The sequence below is a fragment of the Cydia fagiglandana genome, chromosome 2 (genome assembly GCF_963556715.1).
Source record: "Cydia fagiglandana chromosome 2, ilCydFagi1.1, whole genome shotgun sequence".
NCBI classification, from domain to species: Eukaryota; Metazoa; Arthropoda; class Insecta; order Lepidoptera; family Tortricidae; genus Cydia; species Cydia fagiglandana.
Genome location: NC_085933.1, coordinates 8,550,865 through 8,576,618, shown reverse-complemented (window position 1 = coordinate 8,576,618; position 25,754 = coordinate 8,550,865). Strand labels below are relative to the sequence as shown.

At 36.5% G+C, this 25,754-nt stretch overlaps 1 protein-coding gene across 1 annotated transcript; it reads right to left on the bottom strand.

The window, feature by feature from the left end:
• Positions 1 to 5,109: 5,109 nt before the first annotated feature.
• LOC134679604 (luciferin 4-monooxygenase-like) lies at positions 5,110 to 14,792 on the bottom strand. Its single transcript, XM_063538556.1, has 9 exons — positions 14,625 to 14,792; positions 12,339 to 12,546; positions 11,078 to 11,393; positions 9,973 to 10,132; positions 9,188 to 9,333; positions 7,854 to 7,986; positions 7,355 to 7,576; positions 5,779 to 5,949; positions 5,110 to 5,265 (listed from the first exon to the last, which is right to left on the bottom strand). Exons 1-9 carry the CDS (start codon positions 14,745 to 14,747, stop codon positions 5,149 to 5,151), a joined length of 1,596 nt encoding a protein of 531 aa, XP_063394626.1. The 5' UTR covers positions 14,748 to 14,792; the 3' UTR covers positions 5,110 to 5,148.
• Positions 14,793 to 25,754: the final 10,962 nt, after the last annotated feature.

Sequence of the window (25,754 nt, the reverse complement as noted above, 5' to 3'; positions counted from 1 at the left end):
AACGGGACCCTATTACTAAGACTTCGCTGTCCGTCCGTCCGTCCGTCCGTCCGTCCGTCCGTCCGTCCGTCCGTCCGTCCGTCCGTCCGTCTGTCCGTCTGTCTGTCACCAGGCTGTATCTCACGAACCGTGATAGCTAGACAGTTGAAATTTTCACAGATGATGTATTTCTGTTGCCGCTATAACAACAAATACTAAAAACCAAAGTTAACTTACTAAAAGTTACTTTTTGACCAAAGTTAAGCAACGTCGGGAGTGGTCAGTACTTGGATGGGTGACCGTTTTTTTTTGGTTTTTTTTTGTTTTTTTTTGCATTATGGTACGGAACCCTTCGTGCACGAGTCCGACTCGCACTTGCCCGGTTTTTTTTAGTTTCATCATTCTCTTATTTTAGAAGTTACAGGGGGGGGTGACACACATTTTCCTCCTCCTCAGTGCTGAGGGTCGTATTTTTCCTTTTTTTCATAGTTTCGGAAAAAAGTGGCTGTGACATACGGACGGACAGAAAGACAGACATGACGAATCCATAAGGGTTCCGTTTTTTGCCATATGGCTACGGAACGCTAAAAAGTACATATCACACGTCAAATATGACATTTTCTATCATTTGGTAGAGATTTATCAGGAAGCAAAATTATCATATTCATATTTATCATGATTTTAGAAAGGAACCACCAAAGAATCCTTTAATTAGGTACCTATTTATTATTAAGGTATTACTAGTGGTACCTCAACATTCAAAGGGATCAATCTTTTTTTTCTGTTACACAAAAAATACAATACAATAAATTATATTATACCGCTTTAAGGTTCAGATGGAAGGGTTTTTTGACAAAGAGCGTCGTGAAAAGACGGAGGCATGGTATTGCAGATTCACGAGTGAAATGGCACATCTGTTACCGGTTCCCTCGCTCCCCTGACTTGTAATAATGGAATTAACGAGCTGGTTATGAACAAACGGCGTCTTCATTTCCAGCAGCCCGTTTATTCGTCCTTTACCCTATTTCACTGCTACTCCATTTCACTAAATTAAATAATGGACCCGACATTGAGTTCATTTGAAAGGTCTCCTCTACGTCTACGAAAAGTGCCAACATTAGTGCGATAACAATTTACCAGTACCTCTGTAATGCGGCGATTATATCGAAAACGTTCATTCAGAATTCAGGCTCCGTACTTCATCTGCATATACGTACAAAATTTACGCATACCGCAACAAGCTATTCCGTTAAAATAACACGTAATTTGCCAAAACAATTCCAGTTTAATTATGTTTACGGAGAGATATATTAACCAGAAAACAAATCGAATTTACGCTGTCACAGGGACAAAATCCATTCACTAAATAGCCCCATCTCGTATAATGGGAGCGACCCCGTAATCCAATTAATTAGCAGCGAGATGAAACTACACGCTAGTTGCACAATATACTTGGCCAGGCCGGCCGCCAGCAGCGCCTTGCACCTCGGCTTCTTAGATAGTGTAATGGAGGTGCTCAAAAGTAACATGACCTGTTTCAGGACACACTATGATTCCCTTGCGTGTACTGGCACTCAACACAAAACTTACAAATTACAATGAGAATAAGAGCTTGTGTGAAGATCTATTAATCTTAATTGAAAAGTTTGCCATCTTATGTGACAGTAGCATCATACTTGTAGTGTGTAGGAATATCAATATTAAAATAATAAATATTTGTACCAACTAGTTACCTAAAGCTGGTGCGAATTTCACATGTCCATTTACTACTCAGGAATAATATTGCACCAACTTTTATTTTATTTTAGACGACTTTTCTTACTCATATCTTTTATTCCAGGTAGGAGCATTTTTTTAACCGTAAAATGGGGCTAATTGAATCAATTTTGAGAATTACCAATAACCCATCAAACTTTTTAGTTTTTTTATTAGGCGTCTTTATGACGAAAGTCTCAGGGGCCCTGGTTAGTGGCAAGTTACCTCTTGCCTCGATAACGTGTAGAAACATTTATATGGTTGGTTAATCATTTGACCAGCCAAACATCAACACCATAATCAGCACTCTTCTCCACTGTATTTACCAGCTGGGACCAATTTACGGGTAGCTACCTATTTGTATCCTACTCTATATAAAAAAAAAAACAATGATATTAAGCTTAACGCTACGTCTTACGTAGGCGAACAACGCGCGAACGCGGCGGGGCGCGGCGCGGCGAAAGCGGCCGCCGCCGCGCCGCGCCGCGCCGCGCCGCCTGACATTCGCGTGCAAATCGCGCCGCACCGCGTTCGCAACGAGATCGCTTACGTAGGACACTTCTATGGGCATCAAAGGATTGATTTCGCCGCGCCGCGCCGCGCCGCGTTCGCGCGTTGTTCGCCTACGTAAGACGTAGCGTTAGCTTTAGTGGGCCTACATACGAATTAAATCAAATGATTGCTACCGAATTTCAAATAGGAATATTATTAACAATAAATTGTCACATTGGCTAGCTAGTTGAGCTTAGTTTCTCTGTTGTTATTATGAATAGAAACCGTCATAATGAGGTAAAAATCTTTTCAACCTATTAGGGCGACTTATATTTAAGTTGTAGAAGCTTCAGTAAGCTCAGCTGAGTTATAGATCGTTTAGCGTAAAACTGTAAATCAGTGTAATCCGGCAAGTGTTCGACAGACGTACCGCGGGCGGCTGTTTGTCGTCGATGTCCTTCAATAAATCACCGACCCTTGTCCGCGAATACACAATGGACAACGAGTCAAAATGTCAGGCAAACCCAACAGATCCTGCGGCCGGTGTATTACGCAATAATGCAATGTACACTTGACAGTTCTTTGTAAACCAAATTGATCCTGAAAACCATAATTGCTGCCAGCATATAAATATCGATTTTTAGGGTTCCGTACCCAAAGGGTAAAACGGGACCCTATTACTAAGACTTCGCTGTCCGTCCATCCGTCTGTCCGTCTGTCTGTCACCAGGCTGTATCTCACGAACCGTGATAGCTAGACAGTTGAAATTTTCACAGATGATGTATTTCTGTTGCTGCTATAACAACAAATACTAAAAACAGAATAAAATAAAGATTTAAATGGGGCTCCCATACAACAAATGTGATTTTTACCAAAGTTAAGCAACGTCGGGAGTGGTCAGTACTTGGATGGGTGACCGTTTTTTTTTTTGCTTTTTTTGTTTTGTTTTTTTTTGCATTATAGTACGGAACCCTTCGTGCGCGAGTCCTACTCGCACTTGCCCGGTTTTATATTCGTCCAGCCATACATCATAATCATTTTGCAGGAGCTATCTATCATGCTTGAAAAATGTCAGAGACGTTGTACATCGAATTTATTGAGTTTTGTGCCTCCGTGAAAGTTAATATCGACTATACTCTGTAAAAGATTGGTCTTCAAGCGGAATGCCACGCTGCATGATTATTTACCAAAATGTCATATAATTTGTCAAATTTTAAATGAGTACTTTCTTGGGAGCCAGTTTTTATTTCATCAATCTAATTTAGTTTTATTGATAGATTTTCTAACACAACTTCTATATACGGTTTAAACTAACATACCTAGTGCAATCTGATGGATGGCTTTTCCTAACTAAGAGTGTTTCTAAGTCTTCGGAGTTTTACTTAGTGCTGAAGTACGCGGCTAAACTTCCGCTGCACTCAGCGGTTCTTGTGATACCGGATGGAGGTTAATCGATTGTCTTTGTTGAGAATTAAGTGTACCTACCAACGTTGAGAATTGATAGCTTGGTTGTTATTACCAATTTATAAAACATCGTTTGGAATTTGATTTTTACTTGGATCCCAACTATGATTATGCATAATTTTGTTTCCCATTATTTATTGCACTTACCTAACAGTTATTCCAACATTTAAAACATGGAACACTGAAAACAGTACGCACTTTTATTACCTATAATTGTTTACTCATTACTTCCGGCCCGATTCGAATTTTTAAGATACGTCAAATATAAGATTTAGAAACGATATGGATTAGATATGTCAGTGTCAAATGTGACGTGTCTTCAAAAAAAAGTCACTTTTGACACTGACTGATCAGCCAATTAAGTAGGTATGCAGCACAGTACATAGCGTCCAGTATTAAATATTTCCCATCAATTTGAGCCATTGTAAATTAAGTGGCAGTATTGGGAGTTAGTTCTACGGCTGCACTAAATTCATATAGTCTGCGCTTCACGCTTCATTGGCTAGGAGCGATCAGACTGCATCACACTAGCATCCATCGGCCCTTGCACTCATTAATATTGATACCATAATATCGCCATGCACTAGGGAGAGCTGGAAAAAATACTGACCTAGGTACTCATACACAGTAAAAATTCAGTTGGAATAATGAATTCTTGTTAGAACGGAGGTTTTGCATACAAGAATACTTATAATTACTTACTAACTAAATTAAAAAGTATGGTCAACTTTTATCTAACAGATGCAGGTACTGTCTGGCCGTGGTCTTAGAGGATTTTTGCAATACGAGTAAGTAAATGATCGAGAAGACGGGAATAATATTTTAACAATGGTTGAATGCTTAATACAGACCGAGTAATAAACTACTGGTAGTAGGTATATAACTATACATTCGTTTTCATATGATTAATATTCTTAAAAAGACGAAAAAATCTAAATAATCTGGTTATTTCCTTAAACTTGAATAAATGGATTTGCTCCAAGCTGTTTCTTTAATCTCAAGGAATAAACGTACTCCAAAATTAAGTCAATCACGATTGTTTAACTCGATTTTCTTTTAAGGGACCTATTACATGCCGCAGGGACCATTTTGGAGCTACGATCTAAATTGCTCTGAGGTAAAACGAGTCAATTTAAATGTTAAAAGAGATTCATTAAAAAAAATGACATTTAAACGACTGACCTAAATTTTGATTTTCTAACTTTGAAATGTGCAAGCCGTGCTGATGATAGAATATGGTATACGATATAAAATTAATATATATATAATCTGAAGGATAAATTGCTTTAGCTCTTATAAAGTTATGACGGCTTTTAATATCGGTTGAATATCAGCGGTTTTCCAATTTTTTAAATTAGGTGCAGGTTTTTGTCATATACCTTTATTGTAAAAATACTATTAACAGCAATTAAAAAAAAGTAATGATAGTTAACCATATTTTTTATTTGAGTCAACATTTTACTCATTTTTATTCAACATTTCTCGTAATCGGCGGCGAAGAATTTTTCCTCTCGGGTTTCTGGGTAGTTCCAGAACAAACACCACGCCGCCCCTCAGTTGCATGTACGGCGGGACCTAAATATTAATAACATTAATTTATTGATACCGTAATCACTTCAATAGTATTTGACATTCATTACTTTGCTCTATTTTTCGTAAAGGCTTGGTAAAACGCATTCATTGATGTATAAATAAATAAATATAGAAAACGACATGAATCTGGACCAAAATATTCCTCGAATAAGTACTTATTATCGTTATTACTCCTCCCTTGCATTAGTCCGTGTAGGACATTCGCTTTCAGTTACTTCAAGATGAAATCTGTGCGAATGTGCGTTGCTTTACGATATAGTGATCTAAAAGACTCGGGCCTTAGAGCTCTTTTTTAGGGCTCGCCTCATCTCTTGACGCCTAAAAGGCTAAAAGCCTTTTCTATTTCATTAGTAAAATAGGCTTTTAGCCTTTTAGGCATCAAGAGATCAGGCGAGCCCTAAAATAAGAGCTAAAAGAGCTCGAGTCTTTTGGATCACTATTACGATGTCTTTACCTGCCTCACTTTAATTAATTAACAGGTATGTAACAGCAAACCTCTGCAGACACGTAGTCGACGAGCTCCCGCTCGGAGACGCACGCGCCGGGTTGCCTCACGACGAAGGCCGTGGGCTCCTCGCCGATGTCGCCCGCTGGCTTGCCTATAACGCCCGCCTCGCGGACGCCGGGATGTAGCAGCAGGATTGTCTCCAACTCCAAGGGAGCCACCTGGAAGTCGGTAATCGTTGAATATTTTTAATTTTTAGTCAACTTGTGGTTATAATCTATTTCACGCCACTGTTCGGAAATGTGGCAATAGATGGTCTAAAACCAAGCTGGAAAGTAGGCAATAGCTGTAGCACCTGAACTACCACTACTACAATGTTTCATTGTTATCATCATCTGTCATTGGTGACAGTTCGCTACAGCAATGAGTATAATTTAAAACATAAAAAACAATAAAAGGTCTTTTTTTGCGCAACTTTTTCCTTCAAAAATAAAATTAGGTTATTTATAGAACCAATTTCTTGTTTAAAAAAAAAGAAATGTCAAAACCATTCACTTCATTTTTTTTAACAATTATCCATTCAGTTCACGCTTCAGGCGTTTTTTACTTTTATAGCTGTTTGTGGTTTTTTTTTAGCAAAAACGCTTCTAATTTTAGAGTCGGTTTGAAGCAAATAACAGAAAAACGCCTCTTAAAAGTGGTAAAAAAAGTAAAAAAGGCGGGATCTGAAAATACTTACTGAATTGGATAGAGTAAATTGTGTTTGACTAAAAAATATAAGAAACGCGCTCGCTATAAAAATGAGTTCTTCTAGTGAAGAAAATGATATTCTTACGCTGACGCCTACCGAAATTCAAGAGACAGTACAGGCAGTGGCTAGTAATTTGCTACCAGAGAAATCGCGGGCTAGTACTTATAGTTATGCACATGTTTTCTTATTTTCTCGCAGTAGTCGTGAAAAGCACTATGTAATGCCTCGGCCGGAAACGCTAAAGATGGACTCGTATTATTCGAGGGCCTCCTCCTCGTATTAAACGCTAAAGATGGACTCGTATTATTCGAAGGACTAACGTGTCGGCCCTCGAACTCACTCGTCCATCTTTTGGCGGTTTTCCGTCCTCTCCTACAATGTACTAGTCTTTATACTCGTACATACAAAATAATATGCATAACTTAATAGTAAAAAGCACTATAAAAAAAAAAAAAAAATTGTTTTGTTACCAACAGCAAAGATTTATCGCTTTGCGCACCTGAATATATGTACTATGTGTTCTTAGTGAGATATATCCAAGGAAGCATCTGTATCTAAATATGCATGTGTGTTCAATAACTGTTTCTTGTATAATTGTTTCTGTGTTATCTCCGAAATATATAAATATAAACGATGGTCATTAGCAATTGTAAAAAAAGGGCGCCTTTTTTATTACTACTTTTTTATTCAATCTCGACAAAATTCAATAGAAAGTTATGAATTCACTTTGTATAGTTCCGCGGTAAAAAAACTAGGTTTTTTTACAATTTCACGTTTATGGCGAATCACAAGTTCACAATTTGGGGTCTAAATTATTTATGAAATATCTAATATCTAATAATTAAATTAAAATATTAAAATAGTTATGTATATACCTTATTTCCATCATATGACATTATTTCCTTTAGCCTATCGACAATGTAAAAATATTTATCTTCGTCGTAGTAACCCAAGTCTCCAGTTATGAAGAATCCTTGATCATCTAGGTACGTGGATGGTTCAATCCCAATGTAACCTTTCATAAATACGGGGCCGCGCAAACATATTTCTCCTCGCTGGTTCGGGCCTAAGATCTCGCGCGTTTCTGGATCTACAACCTGTAATTATAAAAAAAAAACAATTAAACAATGCATCTCCATAATTTATAAGTAGGTACCTTCATAAGCAATAAGTATACAACACAATGTAACGGGCTGTATAGTAAAAGTACATAGACATTAAAATCCTCGTGTGATATTTTTAATGATTCCGCGTATTTACTTAATAGCTCGTACACAAACCCACACCCGTATGTTGTACAAACGCATTAGTTATATATTTATGCAGGTATGTGCATAAATCATTATTAATGAAAATAAAACAAGATTTACTTACTTTCAAAGTTATTCCAGGAGATGCCATACCAACACTTCCAACTTTGGGGCCCTTAGTACCCCAACTCTCTGACGTAAGTTCGCCAGATTCGGTCATACCGTATCCTTGTATTAAATTCCTTAGCGTCGGAAACCTATTGACAGTAAAATTATAACTTGTCATGAACAAACATCAAAACGTGCTAGACAACCTGCGTGCCTCTTATAGTATTCTTAAGGATCCAGTACACAGCGGTCATGGATGGTCCATGCCAAGCCATGCTTCGCAGTGAGCGACTGTAGGTTTATATTACGTAGATGTTCGCACAATGGTGGATATACATTTATATGTACAAGACTTGTACATGCATATACATACAATATACACAACAGCGGGTCTCTGATTGATATAAATCTATAAACGGAAAAGTCTCTTCATTGCTCCACTATAATGACATTAATGACATTTTGGGCTATCAACATTTAATTACCAAATTAAAAAAAAACATTATTTGGGGGGCATTCACCCCCCAAAAAGGGGGAGGCCTATGTTCAGCAGTGGACGTCTTATGGCTGAGATGAATATGATGATGAACATTTAATTAAGCGGTCAAAAATTCAAGCTGTCAGTGATAAACTAAACAAACAATGACGACTGTGTGAACACCACAGGCCACGGTACGCCACGATTCCTTTGAAGTGTGCCAATAAAACCGACAACTTCCCGATGGCCCACCACGGCTGACAACTGACGGCCAGTCGTTCGCCAATATATACCATTGCCCCCTGTACACAATGGCCATGACGTGGCATGGCCCATCCTTCACCACTGTACTGGGGCCTTTAGACACACTACTTAACTCTTTTAAAAATGCTACGTCGATTTAATTAATCACGAGCATGTCCGACCGGCGCGGCGGTGATTAGCGAAAAGTAGCGTTGAGTGAATTTTTCTCATCGCGCGCGTTTTTTTTTTCAGAACAAGGGCTCTCCAGCACCGTAGTTTATTAAAATTATACAAATCTTATATTCTGACGTAATGAACCCACGTACGATCAGCCAAGAAAGTGGTCTACCACTTTTCGACTCTATCAATCAGATGATAGCCAAGAAAGTGGTCTACCACTTTTCGACTCTATCAATCAGATGATAGAGTCGGAAAGTGGTAGACCACTTTCTTGGCCGATTGTACCTAGTACGAGTACATAATATATAGTATTTCTTGCGTAAGAAAATAGTCGCTCACTACTTTCGCTTTCGCGCCGCTGGTCAGGGACGTAACTTATATTTTCTGAATAAAATATTGGTGATGCAGACAGATAGAAAATAACGGTTCTGTAAATTACTCAGAATTACCTTCTTTTGATAGCTTCAATTGTTTTTCCATGCAGCGGAGATGAGCGGCAGTAAATAATCTTTAGTGAGCTTAGATCATATTGATCTACTTGTTCTGCTTTAGACAGGTAACCAACGAGTGACGGTACTAGCATGGTGATGTTTACCTAAAATTATACAATTCTATTAAATATAAATTATCTTCTTAGTTTAAAGACCTACCGTGCGATTCGAACTTTAAGATACGTCAATTAATGGATCTTGAAGCGATATGGATTAGATGTGTCACTGTCAAAAGTGACGTATTTGTTTCAAACACACGTCACATTTGACATTGACATATCTAATCCAGATCGTTTATAGATTTATTAATTGACGTATCTTAAAGTTCGAATCGGGCCGTTCTCTCGGAGCGGAGCATATTAGGAGTAGAATTAACAAAAAATATCTGTTAATAGTGTAGCTGCGGTTTCAAATTTATCAGTGATGTAGCTTCGGCAAGTGGTGAAACTGAAATAAAACAGGTGTAGTCGATGAATTAAATCCATCGGTCAGGTGGGTGTAGGTTGCTAGGTTGTAGGCCGCCATGTACTGCGTAGCAGATTAACTATCAGGACAAAATGCAACAGGCGCCGCATGAGCAATCGTGTTATGCGCTGGAATGCTTTTTTTTTATAATACCGGAGACTACGTAACTTTTGGTTTTTTCGCATCTGTTAGATATAACACGCTCCTAATTACCTACCGATGAGCTTATAATAGTTAGGTATAACTGCAAGTTTAATAACTATACATGAATATATTACCTGACACCGCTGAATAGTTTTCAAAAGATTTTCATGTGTAACATTGTCCACGAAAACTACTCTCCTCCCTAAAGAAAGGAACTTGAAAGTCATGAATGTGTCGTAATTATGATACCATTCTCCGAATAGAAAAACGGTTTTTAGAGAATCGTCTTCGAAACTGTAAGAAAATAATTAAATTAGTTTTTACAGTACATACTTTACCGCCCTAGTGTGGTATCTATAAATAATACGTGCTTAAGTCGAAAATTTAAAGGGCGATGTACTGTAAAACGTTATTATTATTATTATTATTGTTTATTATTTAAGTTGACAATTGTACCTTAACAGCTAAAGCCACAGCGGCACAAATTGGGAGACAGTAATACTTATACCTAGGGTACACAAGTATTTACATAACAATATTATAAAATACTACTTACAGGCATCTCTCGCTCTATCACTCTCTTACACTCAATCATCAGTCGTCCAATTGCACTTACAAACAAATCACACTCTGGGTGTGCCTCGAGCACGGAGTTGAGCAGAGCGTGCGCGCGCGCGACCGGCGCCTGCGCGTGCGCCCGCGTGCGCGCGGTGCCCTCCGCCAGCAGCGGGTGGCGCCGCGCGCGAGTGTACTGGTTAGGCACAAATAATCGCATGAAGGCCTCGACAAGGGCTACGCTATCTATTCTGTTTCTAATAACACCGATCGTGAATTTCGCCAAAGAGAGCATCCTCCGTAACTGGAGCGAGTCGTACCCTAGGTGTCCCTGCAGAAACAGAGTAGGGTACATATACGGATAATAGGTGTGTGTTTTTTTGTATAATGCCCTAAGATACGACGATACGTTGTACAATACACGTGCGAAAAGGTACCTAATTCGCAACTTGTGTCGATTTAAACAATGAAAACGATCCCTTTAATCGTGTTTCCATTTATCGCCACTTGTTTTCCACCACGAATTTCCTACTTACCTTTCGAATTTGTATCGTAATGTACACAACACACTCACCCAATCTGAATTCTTCAAATTATACCATAAATTTCTAATTAGAACACTGTAAAGTTTCATTTCATTCATATTACTTGTTTTATTTGTTACATAAGTAATTATTTACTTACTCTTTCGGTAAGCTGTTTAAAATGCAATTTAAATGTGTTAGTTGGACTCCCTTTGGCATGCCAGTCGTTCCAGATGAGTACAGGATTAGAGCGGTGTCTGTTTGTCCTTGTACTGTAGCTGGCTCAAAAGTGGTTACATCTGTTTGTTTTGTGAGCAAAGTCTTCAAAGATATCTCGATATCATCATGCTCGTCAAAACATATATAATGTTCTATGAAATCCATTGTTTGCAATATGTCTCCATATGTTTTCCAAAATAATCCGGAACAAATGAAATATTTAGGTCTGGTCAAATTTAGTTTGTGCTTTAAGCCAGCTGAAAAAAAAAGCATTTATTCCTTTATAAGACGCAATCGTAACAATGAATTGCCTTTGATCCGATAGGATAATAGCACAGCACACGCAGGGAAGGCTAAACTAGTTATCATAGTGAATTTTTACATATTTTATCCAACAGGCCAATCAAATTAGATTTTTTCCAGGAATTAATTCGGAGATTTCCCAAGGCCGCTAAAATTTATCCATACCTCCTGGGATGGAGCCAACTCGGATTATACGGAATTTAGGACCTTATGAAGGTATTAAAATGATTTCTAGCCTGCTGGGAATTAATTCCTCAAAACGCTTTATTTTGATCGAATTTAATTGGCCTATAAAAAATGAACACGAAAACAAGATCATATTTGCAAGGGCAAACTTAAACAAAAGCTTACTAGGTTATTCAATTCACTTGCTCGGCTATTTATATTACCACGAAAGTTAAACAATATAGTGAACCTACACCTAAACCTATGGCTGAATGCTTTTCATCTTATCCAGTTTTTAGGGTTCCGTACCCAAAGGGTAAAACGGGACCCTATTACTAAGACTTCGCTGTCCGTCCGTCCGTCCGTCCGTCTGTCACCAGGCTGTATCTCACGAACCGTGATAGCTAGACAGTTGAAATTTTCACAGATGATGTATTTCTGTTGCCGCTATAACAACAAATACTAAAAACAGAATAATATAAAGATTTAAATGGGGCTCCCATACAACAAACGTGATTTTTGACCAAAGTTATGCAACGTCGGGAGTGGTCAGTACTTGGATGGGTGACCGTTTTTTTTTTGCATTATGGTACGGAACCCTTCGTGCGCGAGTCCGACTCGCACTTGCCCGGTTTTATTATAACTATACTAAATGACTTCTTGTAATATTTTAATAACTATTAAATACACAAATACAAATGATTAGCTTACATTAAGAATACTTAAATACAAACCTCTTCCACTTTGTAAATCATATGGCGTATAAGCTGCTCCGGTAAAAACAACAGCTAAGGCTGTGGGTATAAACTGTACTCGTTTCTCACTGCCGATTCCAACGGTGTGACCACTCTTCACTCCCAAGCTTGCTAGAGAGACGGATAGGTCCACTGCATACTGAGTAAAATCCTTGTATGTTAAAGCTTCCCCCGAAAGAGCGTTTTCCTAAGGAAAGAAAAATAAACTGTAGTCGAAATCTGGAACACACCAGCCAAAAGGACAAACACAACGTTGTGATTGGACTGGTTCGGGCTTTATAAGGAACGGGATGATGGTTTTTTTGAAGTTGTAGTGAGAGTCGTGAGCGTTTTTTAACTATACCTACAATATTTTCAGAAATGTTTACTGTATGTTGCATATTCATGTTTATAAAGTTTTGCGTAATAACCTGAATATTTTTGGCCAAGACTGAATAAAACTTGAGACATTTGAAGCTTAAGTTAATCATTGTTATCATTTAAGGAATCTCAGTCTCATCGTTCGTTAGTCCGAGTCTAGGCTGCGACGCCTGCGACGCCCTTAAGTATTTTAATATTATTAATTACGAGTATGTTATAAAACTTATAAAGCTTTAATTTAACTTCGCATGTGTGGTTGAGGTGTAAGTACTCCTTTATTCTGACATAATTGTACTTTATTATTCTGACGGGTTTTTATTTGTTTGCATTTTTAATGTGTTCTGTTGTTATTTGGTTTCGAATCGGTTTATCTTTGATGGGTTTTCCCGAAGAAAGGTTTACTCTGGTGTTTGCTTATAAGATTGTACGATGCTTTGCTGATAAACATCAAATAACAATATAATTAGTTTATATTATATTAAGTCCCTATATTAGTGTCCCTGTCCCTGGGTGCTATAATTTATTTGAAAAAATCAGTAAGTGTCGACGAAATTTAAGTAGGTAACTCTAAACTAAATTAACTTTCTTTAACAAATTGCCCGAGCTCTGCGTTGTTTAGGATTCCGTGCCTCAAAAGAAAAAGGGAACTTTTATAGGATAACTTGTGCGTCTCTCTGTCCATCTGTCATATCCCATTTAAATTAATTAGATAAAACATATCAATTGCGTCGAAATTAGTTAATAAAGATATAGAAGATAAATAAATATGTGGCGCAAACGCACAAGAAGGCCCGACCCCAAATGAAGTTGGGACTAAGGGCAGGAAGAAGAAGAAGACACTTACCACGGCTACTTTGCTACTTTTGCTCGCTTTTTTTAACAGTTCCAACATGTATTTGCCGAAATTCAAGTGAGCCGGTACTTGAACATTTTGATCTCCGTAAACGTAATTGCTATTACGAGTATACATCGCGACAAAATATTAACAATAATTTATTTAAACACAGATACAGTATCCGATTGCAACTGCAGTTGTCAGGAATATTACAAAACAATGCTATCGGTGGGCCTTTTATATATTCGTATTATGACAATATAGATAATACTATTATTATGACCAGGGGTATTTATATTCATTAACAATTTGTTATCTACCAATAAGTCAATAAACGTTTTATTGTATTTGTTAATTAATAAGATTATAGGTATGCGTATACTATGTAAACAAGTGCAAGTTAGTTTAACTCGCGCACCGAGGATTTCGTACAAACTGAATTTTTTTTTATGTAACTATATTCATGAAAGACTTGATACTAAGCGTAATTGTGTACATCGCCATCTATTGGCAAATTGACTAATTTGAGCGACATGTATGTTGGTTTTTCAGGGATATTTTTTTTAAATCTTTATTGCACAATACATGAAGGTACAAAAGGTGGACTTAATGCCTTAAGGCATTCTCTATTCTCTACCAGTCAACCAATGGGTCAAACCAGAAAGATTTAGTAGGTGCAATGTCTTTAAAGTAAATGAATTTGTAAATAAGACTATATATGAATTTAAATGAAGTTGATAAAATTACACATATACCTACTTAATAATATTTTTTTTTATAATTTGAACCGATTTGAACAATTATTATTTTACTCGTATTTGAAAGAAGGTGTTTTATTGTGTAAGCTCATAGATATTTCTGGTGGGGTTTTCATATTTTACAATTTGTCAAAGTTTTGTATATTTGTTATGATACAACCTTCCTGATTGCTCACGCTGATTAGTGTGCGCGAAACGCAGAAACAAATCAAAACTCCAACAAATCGTAGACTCAGAATAGGTACCGACCGAATGAACGAATATTATTTGAAAGTTAAGACTAACTAAGAGAAGTATTTAAAGAAAACTTACCACTGCTACTTCCCCACTTTTTGATGCCTCTTTTAGCCGGTCCAAGATGTATTTGCCGAAATTCAAGTGCGCCGGTACTTGAACATTTTGTTCACCGTATACGTATAAACTATTGTTAAGCATTGTAGACCATTTAATTTAAGAACACTAGTGCGTTGCCAAAAGTGCAATAAAGCAATGCCAGAATCATTCGTTGAAATTTATATCAGTAACGATAACGATGTTTTCTACAAAGTAAACAATAATTGTTAGCTAATTATTAGATTGATGTTATTTGTTTAGAGGTATTTAAAATCGAATCTGTTTTTGGACGTTTACCAAATTGTAATTATAATTAACAAATTGTAAACGAATAGCGCCTATACAACATTAAGAGGAAAGGGGACAGCCGTTTCTCCATACAAACGTATTTTCCTCTCTGGATATTGACATTATTATAATTTGATTTTGATATTTATTATTAACCACAGCTATACCCCTGCGTCTCCTACGTTTGACTCTTTTTGATTATTGTTTTTAAATGCTCCTGACTCTTAAAATAATTAAAAATTCGAATAAAATCAAACGGTCGTAGCTGTGGATGATATTTAATAAATTGTGTCGAAATATTTTCAATAATGTTAATATCCAGAGAGGAAATTGAAGACTACATTTGTATGAAAAGTCTATTTTGCACGGGTGCTCCATTTTCGTCCTAAATGGACGAGACAAGACGACCTCTTCATAAAATTGGATGAGTTGAAATCTTTGTTCTTAGAACTTATCATTCGGTCCACGGTCGTCGTACCTTCTCTTAATGTGATTTGATACCTTAAGAGCTGCTGGTTTCTAAATAAATACTGCCACGTATCAGATCGTATCGCTTAATTTGGCTTTTTTATTAGCGCATACGGCCTCATAAAAGAGAGATATTTCTTTTACCCTTTTTGAAGTCGGTTTATGCTTTTTTAAGGTTTATTTGGTAACTTATTTTTTTTTTTTCATGGGACACCTTTCCTATTATAATACAGTCAGCAGTAGAAGTTGCTAAGCGGGCCAGGTGTTCAAAATGGTCTTGGCGCGACATTATTGTAAAGAGAATAAGAGCGTGTCAAGGTAATTTTGAACACCTCGCCCGCTTAGCAACTTCTGCTGCTGACCGTACAGCACAGAACTTATTTCGAAAATTCAAGTCACACTTGTAATGAAAATAATACGAATAATAAAAGTTGGAGTCGTAAATTGCTAAGTATCGATTGGCCGAGACAGTAAAGGGCACTGCACCGAGATTGTTCCATGTTACCTATTAATGGGAATGGCGGTCTCGGTTCAGTTCGAGTAGTTACTCGTTCACATTGCCAGACGTTAGTGGAGTTGGCAAAATAACTTGCAACGTCACTTTCACGGTATTTTAAACGGCTATAATGTGCTAAAATTAATATATTCATAATCATTTAAAATAATTACAATTATGGTAAAAATAAAACAGAGAAATCAATATGATTTCATAATTTCTAAGTATTCATAATGCCTGTTTTGCTCTTTGGACATTAATTAAAATATTAAACATAATTGTTCTTAATTATCAAGGACAGGAAAGTCCAATTACAACCTAAATATCTACTGTGCGACCCCTGTAGAGGTGAAAACTTACATACCAAATTTGATAATCAATCATTTTTTAAACGTATTTGAAGGCAAACCTATTTATTTCTTTTTACGTTCTACATAACGCATAAAAAATAAAGTAGTAAGGTAGGTATTTATAACACTCCACCCGTCGTATTGCGATTGTATTAAATTGACTTTATGATGATAAAAGGAGCACTAAGGCATTTTGAAAATGGCAAATATCTATAAAACCAGGAAACACTTTATACTTTTGCAACACTAACGCTACTGAAAGGCTTACCAAGGAATCTTACTTACATAATTAGGTATACAGTGTACTGTTGCTACAGCAGTAAGAAGAAACTCCCTTTCAGTTACCCCAATGCACCTTAGGTGTGCCTTTTATTTTAAGTAGCAGCAGGGAAGAGTGAGTAAATTGCTGACATATAGGGGAAACTCAAATGTAATCCAAAGTAATTAGTAATCAGGCCCATTTTATTTATTACAAAATTTTGGACACTCGTCATAATATTCATTAATAATTACTCTTCATTTATAACTTGGTCATATACATATACATATATAGTTGAGCTTAATCATACGTAATTTAATACAGCAATAAGATGTGATGATAAGGAATTTTACAAAACAGTTTAGATGTCTTAATTTTTTTATTCGCAAGATCTTTAGGCGTAGATAAATTGTGTTTTTTTTTTGTAATATATTTGCACTTTTGCACTCGCTTTATAATGTTATACCACTATTTACTTGACTGCAAGGATGATAACAAAACAGATGTATAACATATACTCGTAATTTACTGACAGATTTTATTTCTCAGAAATAAATTAACGTACGTACCTATACGAAACATGAGCTTTGCATTTCTGTTCCAAACACTATCAGTATAAACTTTATGTAATGACTTTAATATTGAATTTTAATGAACGAAATTTTGAATAAAGGAATTTCAGTTTTATTACCTACCTAATGATAGTGTCTGAAGAGCATTTGAGTTCATTTGGTATTTTGTGTTGTACGAGTATGTTGTCAGTCGGTGATTTACTAAGACTGAAAAGAGGTATAGTAGTGGACCCTATTATGGACGTGGAACCAGTAATGGGACAAAAAACCACAATTCCTCTAAAATAAGTATCTAGTAGTTTATACATACTGGATATATTTTTATCATAAATAAGAGTCCTAGAGCTGTTTATGTTTCAATTTTTATTAAATTCGGTTATCCTTTAAGAAATTGGCGTCAACCCAAAAGTTGTCGTGTCACTGAAAAAAAATACCACTACGAATTCTTAACAACTTCGCTAAGAGAGGTGAGTTAATTTATTAAATTTTAATTAATTAATACTTGATGAAAACTAGAATGTGTTTTTTTAATTGCATTTATCATGAGATAAGGTTTACGACACACTATGTTGTGACTCCACAGATGTAAAAAAATAGTGGTATTTGGCCCAATCCCATTATAGGAGCTGTAAAACTGCATACCTCCTATGATGGGACAATTGACATAATGATGCTTGCCATGCCATAATATCATGTTTTTAAATAATACAGAAGTAAAATGTAGTTACGAAATATGTCAACCAGTAGGTATTCTCGGACTTCGGATAAATTAATATCGTTTTTCCAAACTTTTAAACTTGCCCTGTTAGTTAGTGTAGGTCAAATCTTGGTAGCTGAATTTGATCCACTTTTCGATTTCCGATTCAGTTGAAATTTTGTGTAAGTACGTAATTAAGTATGCAAATCGGATGATAATGCAATATTATGATAACATGGACCTGATCTGATGATGGAGACAGGAGGTGGCCATGGGAACTTTATCGCAATAAACCCTAACTAATTTTGTTTGGGTCCATTAGAATTGTCTCGATGGATCTAATACAATAATAATTGGCTGTGGAAAGAAAAATACATTCAGCAATAAAAGCTTATACCAAAAAATGTTTTTTTTGCCATAACTTATTCCCCATTTCAATATTTTATACTGATAGAGCAATGTCCATTATAGGGGGCCCATTACTGGATCCACGTCCATTACCGGGGGCCCATTACTGGAGCTTTGGTGTCCATGACTGGAGAAAAAAAACATAGTTTTAATTTGTTAAGTATGTGGAAACTCCTTGCAGTATCTTTGATACAACACGCCTAAAATATGAAAGACGGATAGGACTTTCATCTTTTAACACGCTAAGCGGTAGACCATTTACATGTATACGGGAAATATCATAAATACTCCAAATTTCCTCTTAAATGTCCCATGACTGGTGCTGTTACTATAGGTACCTACACTGTAGATAATACCTTGTTTATATATAAATTGTACATAACAAAGTGTAGGTTGTATTGTATCTATACGAGTACGTAGTACCTATTCTTATTGTTGATTGACTATAAAAAATTGTGGTACATATTTCTTATACATATACCTATTATACATCGTTTTTGACGTGTCTTTTCATTAAAGAAACGCTTAAAAATAGTAACTAAGTATTTATTACTTATGAAACTTACAAAAAAATGTAAATGAACATATAAATATGCTGTATAATTATTACATGATTGCTGTGACTTATGTTAAAAAGAGACTCGTCTAGTCTTTTTCTAATGCTAAAAAACGAGGTATAGTAGGTATCAAGCGAATAAAAGGTAAGTAAATAATAGTATCAAAGTACCGATATAAATTATTTAAATTTCAGTATTATACGTACTTTGTTAGAGTACCTACAGTAACGTGAATACTATGGCACTGGTCCCACCGCGAGCTAGTAAGCTATGAGCTATCGGCTATAAACACGAACAAAAGATAAGCACTCCCGTGTAAATAAAAGAGACACGGCGATATTTATATCTCACCGCTGGGCGAGTAACTATAAATATCGCCGTGTCTCTTTTATTTACACGGGAGTGCTTATCTTTTGTTCGTGTTTATAGCCGATAGCTCATAGCTTACTAGCTCGCGGTGGGACCAGTGCCTAAGACTACTAGCTTGTTAATTTCTGGGACGGTTTGCTGTATACATATCTCATACGCATATAGGTACCTATAGCAGCATTTGATTGGTTGACAAGCCATTTGTCCAAGTGGCTTCTCTTTGTGGGCAAGCGGAGAATACTCGCGTGCAAGAAATTCTAGCTCGATAAATCTGTCTCTAAAGTACGAGTACAGACACATTAGTGGACTCTGTAGATACAGGCAGCTGTGGCAAGTTTCCAATAGCACATTACCTCTCATTATTAATTTTTAATTTAGAAAGCGAGCAAAAATGTTAATAATATTAACATATTTAGGTATAATTAACGACGAAAATTTGATAATTCATGGTTGGGCTGACTTCTGGAATTTTATGTCCAGTATTAGGTACATTTTCAATTCAACTGTCATTTTACACACTTTTCACATCATTTACTTTATTACCATACTCTTGATGTTCTTCTTATGATGCGTACATTCGCGTTGTGCACGGCCACTGTTCGCAAGTTATTTTGCGCGCTATTTAGCGCAACTCCAACAATAAACTTTTTAAACGATAACTTGATCTTTTGCTGCCCTCCTAGTCATATGCCTTATGGGAATATAGTTCAGAGCCGGAAACCGCTACCAACTTTTAGTATGTTGTTGGGCATGGCATTGGGTCTCCAAAACTGCCGGGAGACGGCGGCGCCGGCCATCTACTTCAGCGGAATGACGTCATCAAAATGACTCCCGTTTCGTTGCGAATATTGCATATTGTACCCAAACTATGCATGGCACATAATTGTGTGGGGTATTGAATGAAAGCCAGTTAAATATGCTCTGTTTCATTTATACAGTGTGTATCAAAATATTCAGCCGTTAAGGAGCCATTTGCAAAAGAATCAAAATGATGTAAAAAAATATTCAATTATTTGGGTTTTACAACCAAACCAAAAGTCGGACGTTAAAGCAATGTACTACAAAATTAAAGACGACGTCTGACGCCATACGTTGATATCAATCAAGTCAAAATTGGGCCAAATATGTGGAAATTATGCATCAAAATGTAGATATTTGCCCATACAAATGCATTAAAGTTAAAAAAATCCAAATTGGTCATTTTCAGGATAATCCGCGTAAGCTTCTAGTATGTTATTAGCAATATGACCTGGATCCTAAAACTGCCGGGAGACCATCTTTATTGTCCCCCAGTCACGAATAATGACGTCATACAAATAATCACTGCCGAATTTCGTAAAATGTAAATTATAGCTATACTATGAGTTACACATACATGTGTGTTACATGTAATGAAAGGTTATTAAATTTAGTATTATTCACCTAAACATTGTTTGTAAAAAAAATGTACGGTTTAAGAGCTAGAAACAAAGAAATACCACTTTTTATGGAAAAAGTAGATGTATATAAATTGTATAGCTAAACTAAAATCGTCAATAAAATGTTGCGTATAATATTTAAAAAACCAGTTATTCAACTATATACCACAATTTAAATTTTACATTTCCGACAAAAACTGTGGAAGTTCTGGAAAAAAAACTAAAGCGCCCCAACAATTCTACCTCAATGCGCTCATATTGTGCAAAGAATAGTTCTAATCATCGAGTATTAAATGAATGAACATTACATAAAATACATGAAAACGACATTTTCGAATGGAACCATAATTAAAAAAATAATAATTTACTTGATAAGTAAGCAAAATACTGTTTCGTTAAGTACCTAATCTCCTCCTTTCAAAGTCGGTTAAAATGTGGCTTTTGTGACCTGGGCTACAAAGACAAATAAATTGACACCTCATTTATCAAAATCAGTTCAGTTGTTTCATGTAAAAAATACATAATTACATACGTAGATAGCAGTTCCTGCTGTAGTCGCGGTAAATATTAATATCAAATAGACACTTATTGTCATGGCCTAACGCTACATTATTAGAGAAATGTAAAGTTACATGCCAGTAAGTAGGTACATGCCTAATACAAAATGCCTTATCTCGGTAAATGTCATATCAGTTCACTTAATGCGATACATAATTATATATTTAAGCCTCGATTAGCCTTATACATACATACATACATACATCACTGGCTCAGTGACCCAAAGAGGATCTTGACCTCTGACACAAAAGAGCGTCACTCTGCCCTATTCTGCGCCACTTCGCGTCAGTTGGGTATTCTTATAAAAGTGGAATCTTGAGTGGTGCAAGGGTTTCAAGGCTGAGCTGAGAAGGCTGGCAGAATTTTCCCTCTGATCCTCCGAAATACAGGTCAGCCCTCTGGTCTGCTAACATCTACGGCCTGAGGGTTTCAACGTTAGATGCCAAGCCACGCCAGGCCATAATAGTAAAGGTCTAATTATTGAATTTTAATTTTTTGTCCGACTACGGCAGAATTTGCTATCTATGCGTGCATGTGTAGGTACCGTTTGCATGAAAGTACTGAACTGATTTTGATAAATTAGGTGTCAATTTATTTGTCTTTGTAGCCCAGGTCACAAAAGCTACATTTTAACCGACTTTGAAAGGAGGAGATTAGGTACTTAAAGAAACAGTATTTTGCTTACTTATCTAGTAAATTATATTTTTTTTAATTATGGTTCCATTCGAAAATGTCGTTTTCATGTATTTTATGTAATGTTCATCCATTTAATACTCGATAATTAGAACTATCCTTTGCATAATATGAGCGCATTAAGGTAGAATTGTTGGGGCGCTTTAGTTTTTTTCCAGAACTTCCACAGTTTTTGTCGGAAATGTAAAATTTAAATTGTGATATATAGTTGAATAACTGGTTTTTTAAATATTATACGCAATTTTTTTATGGCGATTTTAGTTTAGCTATAAAATTGATACATATCTACTTTTTCCATAAAAAGTGTTATTTCGTTGTTTCTAGCTCTGAAACCGTACATTTTTTTTACAAACAATGTTTAGGTGAATCATAATACATTTAATAACCTTTCATTACATGTAACACATGTGTATGTGAGACTCGTGGTATAGCTATAATTTACATTTTGCGAAATTCGGCAGTGATTATTTATATGACGTCATTATTTGTAACTGAGGAACAACAGAGATGGTCTCCCGGCAGTTTTAGAATCCAGGTCATATTGCTAATAACATACTAGAAGCTTATGCAGATTATCCTGAAAATGACCAATTTGGATTTTTTTAACTTTTATGCATTTGTATGGGCAAATATCTACATTTTGATGCATAATTTCCACATATTTGGCCCAATTTTGACTTGATTGATGTCAACGTATGGCGTCAGACGTCGTCTTTAATTTTGTAGTACATTGCTTTAACGTCCGACTTTTGGTTTGGTTGTAAAACCCAAATAATTGAATATTTTTTTACATCATTTTGATTCTTTTGCAAATGGCTCTTAAACGGCTGAATATTTTGATACACACTGTATAAATGAAACAGAGCATATTTAACTGGCTTTCATTCAATACCCCACACAATTATGTGCCATGCATAGTTTGGGTACAATATGCAATATTCGCAACGAAACGGGAGTCATTTCGATGACGTCATTCCGCTGAAGTAGATGGCCGGCGCCGCCGTCTCCCGGCAGTTTTGGAGACCCAATGCCATGCCCAACAACATACTAAAAGTTGGTAGCGGTTTCCGGCTCTGAACTATCTCTGCGACCGTTTCCCATAAGGCATGGCACTATCCTAACGTTAAGTGCAATAACTAATTCTGAAATATTTTTCAATTGGGTAAACCTATCGTATGAGAACAAGGTAAACAATTGATATTTTAATAGGTGTTATTGCACTTCATGCTAGGAGGCAGTGTGCCCAGTGTGGCCTTTTATACCTAGCATCAAGTTCTCGTCAAAGATTTTCAAAATGGCGTAGAGCTAGGTCAAGAGAAGCCTGCGACTATTTTCGTATCACACGATGTGCAAGTTTATTGTATATGTCATAATTTCATAGAAGTTTGACGTTAAATAATAACACTTGCACTGCGTGTGCTATCAAAATAGTTGCAGACTTTTCTTGGCATAACTGTCAAAATTTGTGACATTTATAGTAATTATTTAAAATTTGGGTTTGCATGATTGTTTTAGTAGAGTCAGTGGAAGAATATTAGCCGTAGCCCGGCCAATAGTTACCTAACAGGATGATTAGAAGATTTTATTGTATCTCCTTTTTGGACTTCACGGGCCTATAAATCCCGGTCTTTTGATAGGCTTGCGTGGGGATATAGATCCAACACGTAGAGGCCCTTTGGAGAGTTTTAATGTCATGTAGAACGCCTGCTGGAACCCGTTCACAGGCGCAACAATAGACACCCGTGAACCGGTCGCAGCAGGCATTGGGACTATTGTAGAAGAAGTGAACAGTATACCGGTTTATGGATTGATGTTTGGGTGGACAATGAGACTGGGCTATTGTAAAAGAGGTCCGGACACCTGCCATAACAATGTAAACACCGTCATCGAGGCAGGCGGTGACTCGCCGCTTACTAGATGGGCCCCTGAAACTGCCGTCGTAAAGACGACCAGGAGCAACATCGGTGTGAGCGGCTCAGGGGTGTCGAGAGGTGTGCGCCGCTTTCTACCCAGTGGCTGTTAACAGCCACTGTGCCAACTCGCGTCTTATGCATCTTTCACTTCCACCCCTGGAGCATATAGCTCTAACGACTCCTCTCTGGACGGCCAATTAAGGCAAGCCAGAGCTGAGAGTCCTGCGGGTCCCCTTGGGGTCCACTCCGGCCGACGAAGACACGCCGGAGACGGAGACCCTGACCGACTCTCGGGAGCACTCGGGTCCGTGGGGTCGTTACTCCCCAACAGCTCGCCACAAGCTGCCCAAGATTTTATTATTATTAATTTTTCCTCGCATGTATGTTGTTGATGATCGAAAAATGGTGTAGATTTTAAAGGATCCACTCGTGGATAGAAGTGGAATCTGTTGGAATATAATAAAAATGTCAACATTTATGATTTTGTCTCGAAGAATGAAGGTCTTCTAAGTCCATTTTGGCGTAGCAGAACGGGACCTGGAAGCTCCAAGTCCACAGTGTTCCATTTAAGACCTACCCTGCATAATAGTTCTTTCACCTTTCAGGCTATTCAACTTTGAAACGCCTTACCCGTAGACTTACCCTTACTCGTAACATGACGAAAATTAAAGAGGTCCATCTCTCTCATGAGTAAAATATGTAAAACTAATTTCGAATTTATATCTATTTTAAGGCAGAATAATTATTCTTATTTAAAATAAGGGTGGCAGTTTACTCTCTAACCTACCATATTAACTCTACCTTGGACTCTTGGTGATAGTTTAATTTAGCAAAAACAAATAGGTTTAAAAAATTTAAAAATGAAATCAGTTTTCGGTCAGGCATAGTTTATTTAATCACTTTGGCAGTTTTCTTTCAGCGGTTATATTACAAAAGTCTAAATAAATTAACTAGGTAGGTACAGCAGTTTCTAAATATTCTAATACACATTAACATCAGAGCCAAACATTAAACCTAATCTGAAACTGCATACCTAAGTAAAAACCAAAACATGTAGGTACACTACTAAAGCGAAGAGCGGTAGGATATGTATTAGGCACAGACAATACTTCCAGACAGACCAATTCGAGTTGTACTTATTCGATCTGTATCCAAAGTGATACTGATCCGTACACTGACACTGTACATTGACACTGGTCAAAAGTGACGTTTTTTGGTTGAAGAAATGTCACTCTTGACATTAACAAATCAGTATCATATTGGAAACAGATCGAATAACTAAAACTCGAATTGAACTTTAAGTTCACAGTGTTGATACTACATATATTTAAGATAGGTAAGACTTACTAAAATCTATTGCCTGAAGTACTTATGTATGTAGGTACAAATCATCGTTGTAGTTCAAAGCATTTATACAAAATTGATTATTAAAATTAAACCTACAAGCTACCACATACATCAACATGTCGACTTTGATCACAGCTCACGTGGGTGTTATCATTCATTCAGGTCATGACATTTACTTAACAACAATAAGTAATGTCACCTAACGGTATGATTTATCATTATGACATTAACAAGTAAACAAAACGGATGCTTGATTGAATTATTAGTATACACCTACTCATATATGTAGGATGAGCAAGATAAATTGTTCACAAGAAATGTACCTATAACAAAAACACCATAATAAATACACTTCCGTAAGTGTACATAACTAATTAAAAACATGTCACTTTTCTAACTAATCCATTTTCGTCGATATTGAGTGTATTTATATCTCACTTCAAACTTTGATACTGACCTATGTGGAAAGCACAAACTGGACACTCATTCGAACAACCTACGTTGTATGCTTGTTGCTTTAATTTTGTAACTTTATTATATGTATTTGTTTGACTGTGAGGTGTGTTAGTGGCTGATATTTGGCCTGTATTATTCTTTCTTTCCCCAGACTTTGATTTTTTTTTAAGTAGCATGTTCATGCTTAGGGTAATATATTTACGTAAACTAAATATTATGGAAACCGAATCAGTACTTTGCCCTTGAAAGTGTTGCAGAGT